The following is a 14,813-nucleotide window of genomic DNA, read 5'->3' as shown; positions in this document are numbered from 1 at the left end:
TGGAGGCAGCTGTACAGCTGAATTGACTTACCTTGGGCCACAGAGGTTACAAAAGCATCAGTTTAACCACAATTTTTTTTCCCCAAGCACCCAAAGGACACACCACTGCAACTTTTCCGAACCACTCTCACAAAGATTCTGGCTCCCAGAGGGATGCTCAGCTGACTTGTTTTTTCTGCATCCAACCAGTTCACGCTAGCAAACACAAAGAGCTTACCAATATTGACAGAGTCCTCCCAGTCTTCCAACACTTCTGTGACGATAAGTACGTAAACATATGTCCTGTGTTTCCTGTCCCGATTCTAGAAGGCAAAGGGAACAGAGTAAAAGCAAAGCTACCAAGGGAAAAACAAGGCAAGTGGGCACGTGGCAACTGCAAGCGGCAAGCTGCCTCACTATCATGCCACGGTACCTTACATCTAGTTCCCCTCACGTTTAGTAAAAATTGCTGTGTTTTAAATGAGAGGTCTGAAAGTATTATTTACTGCAGCCAAAAAGTCTAGTGCCTAAACTGTAAGGCAGTATCTGGTGGACAGGTATGTGTATAAATCAGTTCCTCAGCTGGGGGGGGGGGGGAAACCCAAACAAACCAACCCCACCCCACAGGAAAGATCTGTATCTATTTCACACAATTCCATGAAAAAACAACTGTCGAAAGAGCCATGCCCGCCACCTGTGGCAAAGCATCTCCCCAGTACTCACCACGTGCTCCCGCACTCCACATCGGAGCACACGGGCTCCACCACTTCACCAGTTTGGCAACGGGTGACGGCAGGTGCTAAAGAACAAAGAAGCCCCACTGCTCCCCAGCTGCTGGGTGCCCTTGTGTGGCAGCAAGAAAGGTACGAAGGCACCGAGAATATCCACCGTTACGCTGGCATAATTATCCCTCCTGTTGTTAACCGAACTGCAAATTGCAGATGAGCGGTATCACTGAAAATTGATCAGCTACGTTTCTATTTAACGGGGAGTTTTGAGTTTTCCTTCAAACAAGTTAGCGAGCTGACTTCGCAACAAACTAGGAAGTGATTTTTACTTCAAGACAATTTTTTTTGCATCGAAATTCAACAATTTTTTTAACAATGTCTGAAACTTACCTCAAAAATTCCCACTAATCTTCCTAACGTCCCTTTCACTCCAGCCTATGAAGAGTTCAAAGAGAAAAAAACCATACTTTAACGACAGGTCAGTGCATATTTCCGTATTTGTTGTGCAGGAGCAGTTCCTTTAGAACAGGAAGCACATGCTGTAAAATTCTGTACACCTTAAAACATCACGGTCACAAGAAAAACGACAAAAATATATCACAAGTTCTAACCATGCATGCATTCCCAGTAGTTTTTTTCTTCTTTTTCTATATTCCATTTTTTAATTCAATCTGAAGGAAAAAACCAACTATTTGATGAGTTACTAATTGCATGCCAATATCCACCAAATGACCAGAATCTCCTCTAAAGGTTATTACAGCCTAAACACGGATAAAATTTGCTTTGGCGTTAGCAGTTTTACCCCTTTGAAGTTATAGTTTAAGAAAATAACTTCAAAGTATGTACGAGACATCCACTTACACCATCAAAGCAACATGACAGCTACCAGGTATTTCAGGGATGCCCTGCATACATTTGAAGCAAGCTAATACAAACATAAAATACTTTCAACATTGTAATGTGGCCTCTGCAACAGGAACAAGACTATTTTTTGATAGAAAATGAAAATACAGATGGGTATTGAGAGAAGCCTTTTGAATCAGGCACAGACACAAATCAAGAGGAGATCTAAGCAACAGTTTTGTCTTCTACTCGAATACTACTGAGGATCTACCCACTTTATCTGATTTGCTGTCACTTTTTAAACATCCACTCACCGCTGTGGCTCAGTCACTTTCTCAAACTGCTGTTTCTCGCCTCTGCTCTCCGGTGTCGCATCATGCATGCATGCAAAATGCCATCCCACTCCTCTCCCCCCAGACCTCTCCTTTCCCCTCCCCAGTAATTTACATTATTTTTTTTCCCCCCCTTTTTACAACTATAGATGCCTGCAACTCAAGTGCTACAAACACGATGAGATTTTGCTCCACGACTTAACTGGTTTCAAACACTCCACAGAATCTGGCAAACCACCCAGCCACATTTGGAAGGTAAATTTGGCTGTCGTCTCTGGCAGCTGGAACACATCTGAAACAGTTCAGGAAAATCGTGCCTTTGCTCTTGCAGCCAAGATAGACAGATCTGATTATGTCAGGCTTTTTTTTTTTCCCTTATACAAACAAACAAACAAACAAGATGTTTGGGTGAGGGCAACTAAATATTTAATAAGAAAAATCCTCTGTCCTGAGCAGCTGAGATAAGCCATTTCCCACTTGTTCAGCTACTAACCAGATGCTGTACAGTCACATGCTTTTGGGAAGGAAGAACTTTTATTAATTAGAAGATTTTTCTGGTTAGGTGCCCAGCCTACTAAATGAACACACAGATACACCAAATTACACAGCCAGAGCACACCTCACTAGTGCTGCTAATGACAGCTGATGCTAGAACTGCCCCAAGAGAAAAGGATTTGTAGCTGCCCCTACTACAGGTGTTCACAGAAATCTGTAATTCTTTCTGTAACATGCTCCCTGACCTCTACTTCTAGGAAGGAGCTTTTCAACTGAACCTTTTCATGTTGTCTTTGGATGCAAAATTTATTGTCTTATCAGTATTTCTGACATTCTGCTCAGCCCACAGGTGGACCACTGACTATTAACCCCAAGGTTATTTCTGGAGTCAAACAGCAATTCCATGAAGGTCAATGTACGCGTGTATGCGCACACCAGCATGGCTGGGACAGATAACTGGGTCTGACCTTTGCGGATGAGCGATTTTACCTCATCTGCAAAACTGTTACTGCTAACCCTGGGCTAATCTCTCTCAGAAGTGAACTGGAAGGCAAATACTTCAAATGAATTTCATTCAAAGAAGACCTTCAGCAGCCTTGAACAGTGGGCTTTTTTTTTTTTTTTTTTTTTTTTTGCATAAGCAGCAATATCAATCAGCCAGCAATAACACAGGGAGGAACGCAAGGCTTCCACCGTCACAACATACATACACAACCAAATATTTCAGGTAAATAACTGTCTTAAGCCAATTTTCTTCACTGGTTCCTGGAGAGGGCTATCCAATTTCTTTTCTCCTTACCTGCAGAGGCACTGCATCAAAAGCCAGGGATGCTGTTGTGATGCTTAGTGAACTCTCAATCTGACTGGAAACAAATTTATCTCCAGGCAGCTAGCCAGCCTGGAAACCAAGCATGAATACAGCACGACCAGCCTCCCAAGCAGTTTATCCCCAGCTCTAAAACTGTGCTTGAAGTGATACAGGCAGGTGAGGAGCCCTTCCTTCTGTTCTGCTTAAACAGAGAGGCGACAGAAATAACACTCCGTCTGCAAACTAGGATCCTTCTTCTCTCTTCTGCCTAGTCTTATGCACCCAAAAAGGCACAAAAAACGATGCCAAGATAAACATGTGCTGTAGGAAAGTCACGTTGAATTAAAAAGTGCTAAGGTTTTCTTCACATATGAATTTACCACATGCAGTAGTAAATGGCGGCAAAGCAATGGTTTGATTCAAAGAAATACTGGGCTGATTTTATAGAAGACTGCAAAGCACATCCTACCACTGGAATCCAATGGCACCCTCAACCTATTTTACTGGTATAGTGGATTTTAAAGATGACATATAGGACATCCAACACAGACCAACTGGATTGTTATACACCTATTTTTGATAAAGCACTTAATTCACACGCAAATAGGAACATCCTAGGTCTCTGTACAGTCACGTACTTTAATCGAACAAACAATCATGAAGTGGAATTCACAGTCTCGCATGAGTTTCTGACATAAAAGCTGCGCAAGACATCTGAGAAAATAATCTGTAGCTGTTATCACTAACAAAGCAAGCTAGACAACGTGCAACGGAAGTGCCAGGCTCCTCTTTGGGGAAGCTCCATACCTCCTGCCTTGCTACGGGCCAACCCCTAGCACCCTCCCGACTCCACCGCAGGACAATGAGCATTTTCTTGGAAAGTTAAAAGCACAGTCACAGGCTCATCCAGGATTGAATGCTGGATCTAAATCTTAATTTGTACCAGATGACTCAGGAATTTTCTCCTCGGTAGTAAACGGACTGAGAATCCTCCGCCCTCGTGGGCCACAACAGTAAGCGTCTGGCAGAGACAGCACAATTTATTTGGGTACATGTTCCCCCACCAAGCATTGGAAGTGCCGCACATGGAACCTGGGCTGCAACCCCCAAAATATGCACACGTCCCAGGAAGATGCTATTAAACCTATCAACAAGGGGTAAGAGATCACCGGCGCCAACTGTTCCATCTGTAGGTGTGAAAATAAAGCCCATCAATCAAACGACAGTGTTTGCTCAGGAAGAGGCAGACTCAGGTAGAAAAAAAAAAAAAAAAAAGAGGACAGACGCAGCTTGCAAAAATGAGCTTCTTTTTCACTGCTCTGCAGATTCAAATCAGTCTCCAGCATCCGAGGTAGTCCTCACTGGAAAAAAAAGATAGACCTGGCAAGAGTGCATCAATGTCACAGAACAGCCAGCCGCCCCAAAACAGCACACCACTTCAAACCGCTGCTGCACACCCAGCGGGGTGGGCTGGGCATTCGGGACAAGGAACAAAAATCTGGAGGAAATGAAGCTTTACTAGTTCTGCTGCTCATGGAACAACTTGTTTTAATAAAGAAAAATTACTGAAGACATCCAAGAACAGCAGGTTCAGGTTTCAAAGCTGAAAATAAGTTGGGGTCAGATGCAAAAAGCAGCCTGCAGCAATACCATCTGTTCCTAGGGACAGCTTTTATTTCCTTCCATCTGAGCTAAGGAAAATGTGGGTTGGAATTTCAGCTATTTTACTTTGCTCTATTAGGCTCAAAGCCTGCATCTACTACAGATTACTGCTGGGCAAGAGGACTGTGGTAAAACACCCAAATCTTTGCTCTAATACTTGCACTACTTGAGGTAGTAAAGCACACCCATAAAAACTGCTAGCTTAGACAAGTTCTAAAGGCGCCAATTACGGACCTGCTAGGCAAATTTTCTTGCTGTGTCTCAGAGAGGGTTATACTTACCCCTTTACTGCATTACAACCAATAATATGTTTTTACATCTGTGAGAGAGACATGAAATGCCATGTCAGAGCAGGAACTTTTAAGACACTGTACTCATTTGTATGAAGTTTGAGTACACAAGAGTAACAGAAAGTAGTGAACTCGGCCCGCTGTTTGCACCGAGTATTACTAAATGTAGGAAGAGTTCAACGCCATCACCTCTGTCATTCATCCACAGTCCTTGCAATATTTAAAAACCAAAGAGTCTCCCTATTTTAGCACCGAACAGTGTCAACATTCGTATTTTAAATCACTAACAAAATACATGAAACAGAAAAAATTATTTATAAAACATGTTTAAGAGGGGAAAAGAAAAAAAAGAAAAAAGGTCTAGCAGCCAGATCAAAGCACTATCACGATGGACTATTTTTAATATTGGCATCAATTGCCTGTTTGATCACAGATCAAGCACAATTTATCTGGCTTTTGATTCCCATGAAGAAAGCATGACTAACACTCCCGTAATTTTATAGAACTTGGCATTTGCTAAGTATTTAAAGGTCAGGATGTGAAAGATGCTGTAAGTGCAAAATGAAATGCCTTTGGGTTTAACAGATGAGCGTGGAGGCTTTTTTCAAAGTCACTCTATAATAAGTTTAATTTAAGGCATCTATTTCTAAAACATGTTCTTTGCCAGTTGCTCACACTCGTAAAAAATCCTTATTCCTAACGTAAGATTAATTTTGGGGAGAGAAGCCAATAGCGAAAAAAAAATAATCCAAGAATGAAGAAGTAAAAAAAAAATATACTACATTGGTGCTAATGACTGTTTGAAAAGGGCACACTTTTTCTAGAAGGTGGACATTAGAATGTACACGGAGTTTACAGCTGTGTAAGACTGACTACATCAATTTTCAACAGTCTGTCAGAAATAAGTGGTTCTATTCTGAAAAGGTTGCTCTCATTCAGAGCTAGCATGCTTGTCTACTGTCACTTTGCCTTAAAACAATGGCCAAGAACTCAAGTCACTTCAAATTTTATGCAGACGACAGCAAGCACGACAAGCGTTGGTACCTGTCTAATTCAATACTTCTGCTGGTACAAATTAATATAGATAAGGACTATCTCAAACTAGGACAAGGACTTTAACTCAGCTTGGGGCAGAGGGATCACAGGTTTCACTGAGAATCAACATTTCATTTTCACAACAGTCTTCTAAAATTCTGAAAATCAGAGAAAGGGAAAAGTCAGGTTTCTTTGTAGGGCAATTATTGCAGCAAAAAAACGGATAAACTCAAACATACATGGTAAAATTAAAACACTGAATGCAGAAGTTAAAAATCTTAGTTTAGGGAAGTGTATTTTAAAAAGAGAATGCGTACCATGCAAAAAGGAATAAATTGAGAAAAAACAGCCTATTGTCATTTTCAAAGACCACAAGCAACTGAAAGGGCAATGAGTCCTCATGGCTCTTCCAACTGTGTCTTGTTAAAATGGAAAAGGCACACCAAAGCCAGTGAAAGAAAGTCCACAATTTTCCTCCACGACTTGGACCGGCAGGCAGCTCAGCTAACCTCTCGTTTGCTTGCGAGTGGCACATCAGTCGGTCCCAGGAGAGAAGCAAAGACATCAAACCTACTCAGAAATCAGCCCCTGCTACAGCCTACCTGAAAAAGCCTAGATTCTCATGGAAGGATGAACAAGAATTACCAGCTAGCACGCACACCGGTTGGCCAGCAGTCTCCCAAAAGACCTCCTCTGCCAAATCAACAGCACAAGCTGGGAAAGCGGGTGCCGAAGTCCCGTAGAGCGTTACAGCTGTGCTATAACAAACACTCCCCTCCCGCACGCACATTCCCAGGCAACAGTAAACAGCTCGCCGAGCTCAAGGCAGTTGATGTACATTATAATTTTGTGTGGGGATCGTAAACAGCGTGCTGGAACACAAACCTATTTGAGGAAGGTCTTACACGTCTAAAAGCTCCCCTGTGCTTTCCACCTGTGTCAGCTAGCCTAATCGTTAGCTGTAGAAGTGCTCAAGTAATTTTACACACGTGACAGGCTGCTCTTCTGCAGAGCGCTTTCAGCAAAGCCTTTACCATAACAGCATCTGATCGCTCCATTTGAGATTCCAACCACGCGCTCCCGTCAAACGCTACTAGGTGTCGTCGAGGTTAGCTGTTGGGGTAATCCTGCCGCTTTTGGAGCTCTCGCCGTTTGCCGTTTGTTGAGCGGCATTCAAGCAGATAGGTGCTTCGCTGGGAATGACACAACCCTGCCAGGCTGCCACAGTTTGAATTACATTCTCATTCGGCACCGGTCCACGTGAGCGAGGGAACACCAGCTGAGCGAGAGGGGATTATCTCAGCCAGCCCAAACCAGTTTCTTCGCTGCAGACTGAGCCCGTGCCAAGGCTTCCTTTCAGGCACCGAGCTGTCATGGAAAGAAAGCGACTCTTCCAAGGCGCTGCGCTGCCCGAGGAAGGGAGGGTCGATACGGATTTATTTTAAGGATTTGAAAGGCGAAGCCATGCATCTCCTGGATGAACCCTTGACTTCTGTATCAAATGATTACTAATAACGGTAGGGTTGTAAAGCAGGACTCTGCAGCTAAAAATATATCTATTGTTCTGGTTAAACTCACTTTGGCTGGTACCGTATTTGAACGATCGCCGAGTTACTAAAAAAGCAGGAAACCAAATTTGCAAGCAGCAATCCCCAGTACGAGAGGGACCTAAAGACACTTTAAAAAAAATAAACTTTGACTGTATCATCTTTCATACCTTTCTGATAAACTGCTAGATAATAAAGCCATCAAAAGAGAAACAGGACTTGAGAACTGCCACATTAGGTAAGTCCGAAGGCTCAAATATTCAGCATTTTGTTAAGACAGCAGCAGATACTTCCAAATACGTCAGAGGAAAATCTTCATATACCAGACATTAAATAAATAAATAAAGCAACTACTGGCACAGCTTCCTCCCAAGTCCCATCAATTAGCTCTTGACTTCTGTTCCGCAGCACAAATGTTTATAACCCTCCTGAAAGCATTTTTAATCCTGCCTTATATAACTGTGAACCGACTTGGTCATCCATATATAATCACTTAATCGTTCCTGAATCCAAGCATCTCTCCAATTTGAAAATATTCAGAAGCAAGTTCTAAAGACGTGTTTTACATACGATGCAGTCAACTGCCATTTGCTGTCTTTAAGTTCTTCCTTGTGAAGGATAAAATTGTTCTTTCAGCTTTAAGAGAAAAATACGCCTTCTCCTTACAGATCATCAATCTTGTGTCTGATTTGCTGTTTGATCTCCTTTCTGAAATAGCTTCAAGTAAAAAAAAAAAAACCCACCAAAATTAACATATTAGGGATTATTGCTTATAACTCTCATGATCAATTTATCTTATTCACATAAAACTCAAAATACGTACTAGATCAAAACATACCAAGGTCCCTATATTTGGGGTGTCTTCAGTGGTTCATAAGGTCTTACTTTCTACCTTCTACTCAAGTATTAGGTAGCTCCACAAAAGCACAGCTCTTTTTTAAAGTTCTCTTAAGAAACTCTTCGTCATAGAGAGAAAACAAACCAGAGAATATCATCATATGCATTGAAATGACTACAGTTTAATTTTATCTATTTTCAGTTAAAGGTATCGGGTGAGGAAAAGTTCATTCTGACCGAGAGCGCCTTAATTACATTCCTGTGCTATCTTTATTTAGGACTCTGGTTTCCCTCCCACATATGACTGGGATATCACCAGTGACCTTGTATTCCTTTCCATCTTAAGAAAAACAAGCAAGAGTGATGAAAACAAATTCACAAAGCCTTCACCAATAATCAGCAGCAAAGCTTCAGGAGCTCCTGCTCTTGTCAAACACTCACCTCTTCACAGACTTCTCGTACAGCAGCCACGTTGGGCTCCTCCTCGGGCTCCATGCCACCCCCAGGGACAATCCATCGATCAGGATGACGACTACTGCTAACCAGCAGCACCTGTGGAAAGCAGAGCACAGGTGATGTATAAACTCAAGGCGATGCTCCTTTTCAGAGCCCAGCTGAAGAGAAGTTGTCTTTGCATCTCTCACACCTCCAGACACAGCCAATCCAACACGAGCCCTTGAAAATAATCCACTTTTTCCAAGACAATTTCCTTAGCCCCTTTCAGACAGCTGGGCAAACTATATTATCGGTGACACCAAGGCACTCCAACACTTCAAATTATTTCAGCCGCTACCTTCTCACTGCTCGGACACATCACAGAATAAATCAGTGCCTCTGCATACCGGAACAATGATCTGCTATTTGATACAGCATCACAATACTTACAGTGGAAGAGATCACTGCTGTACTCAAAGTCACTACATAGTCTCGACAGCTTGGGATACATACACAGCATGCAACAACCTAAGATGGCACCAGAAACTGCTCAGCACCTTTGCAGAAGTAGCTTGATTTACCTTCATCAGTACCTTTGGCCTTGTCCGCCTCTGCAGTTATGCTAACGACATACACAAGTCAGGTAACTACCCACTAAAATATTTATGTGCAATTGTTTTAGCAGAGATTGTCAACTTCCCAGTTTTGCCTCTTTTGCAGCAGGCACCACCGAGTTCAGCTCTAGAGCCAGCACTTGGTTACTTTTATTTTAGATGAGGTTGTTCAATGAGATACAAACAAAAAATAATTCTACATTAAACCACTTAAAAGCCCTATGACGAGGCTGCATAGAAGGACAGACTTTTTTTGAATCAGGAAAATAGTTCAACCACTTTCACAGGAGTAATTTTTCATAAGCAGGCTTTGTGGCAGTCTTTCTTGAAACACATTTTATTCCACCATAATTCTGCTCTGTGCAAGTTCAGGTTTTGTTCTGTCGTCTTCCAGAAACAAAAAGCCAACTAACAATCTCCACCGGCGAAAAACTTCCCCAAAGAATATTGAGACACTGCTTATTAAATCTACTTGCAATACATCCATGAGCAGAGATGGAAACTAAAAACAAAACTAATACTGTTTTTCAGCTCTCTAAACAAAGCTTGTTCATTAGAGTCATCATGCTATACTTCATCATTTCACTGGCACAAAGCTTACAGCCAAAGCGACTTGCTCCAGAAACTTTCCAACATACCAGTCCAATTAGGTTACAGGCCAGCTGTAACAGTTTCAGACATTTCGAAGTTAAACTGTGCGAGACACTAAAAATCCCAGGCTTTACTGTGTAAATGTTGATTTACCAGTAGGATATGAAAAGATTTGTGCTAATTACCAAGGGGAAACCTACCTACAGAATTCAAAATTAAAACTTCTGAAACAAAAACAAGCGTAAGATTTCCAGGGTTTCCCAGTTCTTTTATCTTCTGAAAACTCATCTGCCAACCAACCACGCTGCAAAGTGATTTTTCGTCTTCCAGGGCCACCCAGACCACGCTGGCTCAGCACGGGGAAAAGAGGGGGGGCCAGCAGACTAGAACATACCAGGGCGAGGAGACAAGGGTCACTTGTGGGGGTCCAAACCACAGCTTTCAAACCAGCAGTAGCAAAGCTTAAGGCAGAAACTGAAGAGGGGTCATAACAAAGATTTTGGCAACTGCTGGTCTAACCTTTCCTAAGCCTGCAACTAAACTCGGTGTTCTCAAGTGTCAGCACTCCTCGAATCAGCAATTTTCTGTGGATCCCACCAAAAATAACACCTCAAAGCCTCCTCTTCCCAGTTCAGTCCGAACGCACACCTCAGTCCTGCACTGCACGAAGCAGGATCATTTCCCAAAGCAGCTCATCGAAATCTCCGAGCACTCCCCGGTACGTCTATTGAATCAAGGCAAACACGTACCAGAAATGAATTAAGCTGAATGGGCCATGCAGTTTCCTAACGGAGATGCTTACTACCTGACGCATCTTCTGGCTTAGGCTGCAACGGAACAGCATTTACTCTATAGTAACATCCCATGGTGTTTGGCTTTCTTCAAGAGGAAGATGGAATTCCTTTCCCCCAAACATCCAATCCATATAAAACACGACCAGTAAGCCATGCCTAAATAGGGAATGTAAACTTCACTCATCCGTGGAGCCTTCAAGGCTTGGGACAGCAGCCAGGTACCACGGGCTGGGACTGTATGGCTGTCACCAGCAGCCACCTCTGGTTTGCCAATATGTGGCCGCGGTAGGCTCAGCACACATGCACGCCGATGGGCTGTGCCATCTTATCACTGCACCCTTTCCTACTACAGGGCTTTCACTTCATCCTGTCTCATTACCAGCATCGTACACAGAAGAGCCTGGCCTGAAATTCCTACCTCTGGGTCAGCAGGTGATTCTGAGGACAAACTTAAAAGAAAGGTAATAGATATTTCAAGTATCTGTTTTCTTGCCAGGTAAGGAAGCCATCATCTTTGCCATTTCCCATTTCAATTCAGAGGTCCAGCTCAAAGGAAAAAAAAAAAAAAAAAAGGAGGAAAAGATTTAAAACAAGTGGCAGAAACAGATCTTTGAAACTCGGCGCAGCACACTTCGAGCCATTGAAGTCCTGCCACCTTCTATTTGTGAGAAAAAAGTATCTGCTCAGAAAACCCCTGTACAAAGACTTCTACAGGAAAGCCTGATGGAGCGCTCAGACTAAGACAATGCTATAGCAACACACTAGTAGGGACTTTTAGGTGTAAACAACAGTTTTAGGCAAAGTAAATTAACTTCAGCTGCTCTGGCTGTTGAGCATTTTCTGAATAGAATTAACATGAACAACCCTCACTGGGAAGGAAAAACCTGTCATTCTCACACTTTTATGTAATCAGACTATTTCCTGTTTAATAAAAAGGAAATCCCATCAAGAGAGAGCAGGAAACATGCCCTACAAGGTCATTCTTTTAAAACAACTTTAAACAGGATATTGCTACCAATGAGCTCTCCCAAGACAAAGGGGCCTAGTTCAAAATGAGGGTGAGACACTGGTGTGTTTCAAAAACCCACACATCTGAAAAAGTCCCGTCTCCCAATACATGCAACGCGTTTCAAGGGATCCAGTAAAAGGGTCGTTATAATCCAAATCGTAGAATTATCTGGGTTGGAAGGAAGCTTTCAAGGTCTGCTAATTCCAGCCACCCCACCACAGGCAGGGACATCTTCCACTGGATCAGGATGCTCAGAGCCCCATCCAGCCTGACCTCGGATGGTGGCAGGGATGGGGCATCTACCACCTCTGGGCAACCTGCTCCACTGTTTCACCACCCTCATTGTAAAAAAAGTCTCTTCCTTATACCCAATCTGATCTACCCTCTTCTAGTTTAAAACCATGACCCCTGTCTCATCACAACAAGCCCCGATAAAAACTTTGTCCCCATCTTTCTTACAAGCTCCCGTTAGGTACTGGAAGGCTGCAGTAAGGTCTCCCCGGAGCCTTCTCTTCTCCAGGCTGAACAAGCCCAGCTCTCCCAGCCCGTCCCTAAGAGAGGCGTTCCATCCCATCCTCCTGGCCTCCTCCGGACTCACTCCAACAGGTCCATATCTCTCCCACGCGAAGGGCCCCAGAGCTGAATGCAGGGCCCCGGAGTGGGGTGTCTCACCAGAGCAGAGGAGAGGGAGAAAATCACCTCCGTTGACCTGCTGGCCACGCTGCTTTTGATGCAGCCTGGGATACGGTTGGCTTTCTGGGCTGCAAGCACACATCGCTGGCTCACACCCACCTTTTCACCCACCAGTAGCTCAAGTCCTTCTTGGCAGGGCTGCTCTCAGTCCCTCCATCCCCCAACCTGTACTGATACCAGGGGTTGCCCCAACCCAGGCGCAGGACCTTGCACTTAGCCTTGTTGAACCTCATGAGGTTCACATGGACCTGCTTCTCAAGCTCGTCCAAGTCCCTCTGGATGGCATCCCATCCCTCAAGCGCATCAACCATACCACTCAGCTCAGTGTTGTCTGCAAACTTGCTGAGGGTGTGCTCAATCCCACCATCCATGTCACTGATGAAGATGTTAAGCAGTACTGGTCCCAGTATGGACCCAAGGGATGCCACTTGCCACCAGTCTCCATCTGGACACTGAGCCGTTGACCACTACCCTCTGGATGCGACCATCCAACCAATTCCTCATCCACCAAGCAGTCCACCCATCAAATCCATACCTCTACAATTTAGAGAGAAGGTTGTTTTGAAGGACAGTGTCAAAGGCCTTAAAGAAGTCCAGACAGACAACATCCATAGCTCTCCCCTTGTCCACTGCTGTAGTCAGCCCATCATAGAAGGCCAGGCTGGCCAGGCAGGACTTGCCCTTGGTGAAACCAAGCTGGCGGTTTCGAATCATCTCCCTGTCCTCCATGTGCCTTAGCATAGCTAACGGAAGGATCTGTTCCAGGACCTTCCTAGGCACAGAGGTGAGGCAGCAGGTCAGTGCTTCCCAGGGTCCTCCTTTCTAGTCTTTTTAAAACGGGGTGCAATGTTTTCCTTTCTGCAGTCCACTTGACTGCCAGTCCTTTTCAAATATGGACACCAACTTGGCAATTACATCAGCCAACTCCCTCAGGACTCCGGGATGCATCTTGTCAGGTCCCATAGACTTAGGTATGTTCATGTTCCTCAGGTGGTCACAAACTTGAGCTTCTCACGAGGCATATTTTCACAAGGCAACATCACTCAAATGTTTACAAACTGCCCAAAAGCCAGTAAAATGAGATCTGCTGAAAAAACACCTCTCTCTGAAAACCGTTTCCAAAAAAAGTTTTCCACTCTGAAAAGCTGTTTGCAAAATAAGAAATACATTCCCCTGCAGAAACCTTTTCCCCAGATAGCTGGATGGGTGAACATAAAATACCTGGGGAAGCAAAGATACCAGCTGGGCAGGTTGCAGAAGAGTGATGCCATAGTATTGCTGCCATAATGAGGTCAAAAATATTTTTTAAGTTTCAGAACAAACATGTGATACACTGTAAGGCTAGCTTACATTCACTTTACAACATAGCATGACAAAAAGTGTTACTCAATTGCTCAGACTAAACGTTTTCCAATACAATCCAATTTTACAAAGCAGAAGAGTAAAGTTTTTTAAAGGACCACCTCGTGTGTCCTTGGTACCTGGATTTTTGCTCATTAACTTCTTTAGCATATATTCAGATGAATGTTTTTAAGTAATAATGAAGATATTTAATCAAAATATCATACAAATACACTAAAAATTACCTTTTTAAAAAACAAAACAACAGGCTGAAACACAAAGGAAGGTTGACATTTCCATTTTCTTCTTGCCAGGCAACTGTGGTTAAGATGGCTACTGAGACTCTGGTCCTACCAGGGATTCTGTGGGCAGATTTTTGAAGCCAAGTCTTGCAGTCTTTTTGGAAAAGCACTTGCAGGTATCACATCACATGGCCAAGTTCTGTTTTCCAGGATTTGAAAGACAATTATGTCATTTCAAAGCAGGGAAATGAGCAACACAAGCCTCTTTGGCAACGCACAAGGCAGCCCTGAAGTAGCTCTCACACACAATCAATGAAATAAGAGAAAGGTTAGAAAAATAAGCAACGTTTGAAGTCTACAGCAGGGGCTCCTAAACAGTGCTAGATTGTAGCCCTTACAGTAAGCAACCTTCAAAGCAGCATGCATACAAAAAATCCAAACAAATCTAGAGCAGCCTACCAACTTTCCCCCCGAAAGGAGACAGGAAACATGCTGAGACATCTAAGGCTGCCTGGACAGCCACACGCGGAGCTAGGAG

At 43.5% G+C, this 14,813-nt stretch overlaps 1 protein-coding gene across 2 annotated transcripts in view; it reads right to left on the bottom strand.

Annotated features, from left to right (window-relative positions):
* Nucleotides 1-14,813, bottom strand: part of NUDT3 (nudix hydrolase 3) — a 32,822-nt gene that overhangs the window by 9,411 nt on the left and 8,598 nt on the right. For both annotated transcript variants that reach the window (XR_008825809.1, XM_056361456.1), the window contains exons 2-4: nucleotides 8,998-9,108; nucleotides 1,098-1,142; nucleotides 218-302 (exon numbers count right to left, since the gene is read on the bottom strand). Coding sequence is in view for 1 of the 2 variants with exons in the window: in XM_056361456.1 (XP_056217431.1) it covers nucleotides 218-302; nucleotides 1,098-1,142; nucleotides 8,998-9,108 (241 nt within the window). In the remaining variant the exon portion in view is untranslated. The remainder of the gene's footprint in view (nucleotides 1-217; nucleotides 303-1,097; nucleotides 1,143-8,997; nucleotides 9,109-14,813) is intronic.

The sequence above is a fragment of the Falco biarmicus genome, chromosome 16 (assembly GCF_023638135.1).
Source record: "Falco biarmicus isolate bFalBia1 chromosome 16, bFalBia1.pri, whole genome shotgun sequence".
In the NCBI taxonomy this organism is placed as follows: domain Eukaryota; kingdom Metazoa; phylum Chordata; class Aves; order Falconiformes; family Falconidae; genus Falco; species Falco biarmicus.
This window is presented reverse-complemented; position numbering and strand designations above follow the sequence as displayed.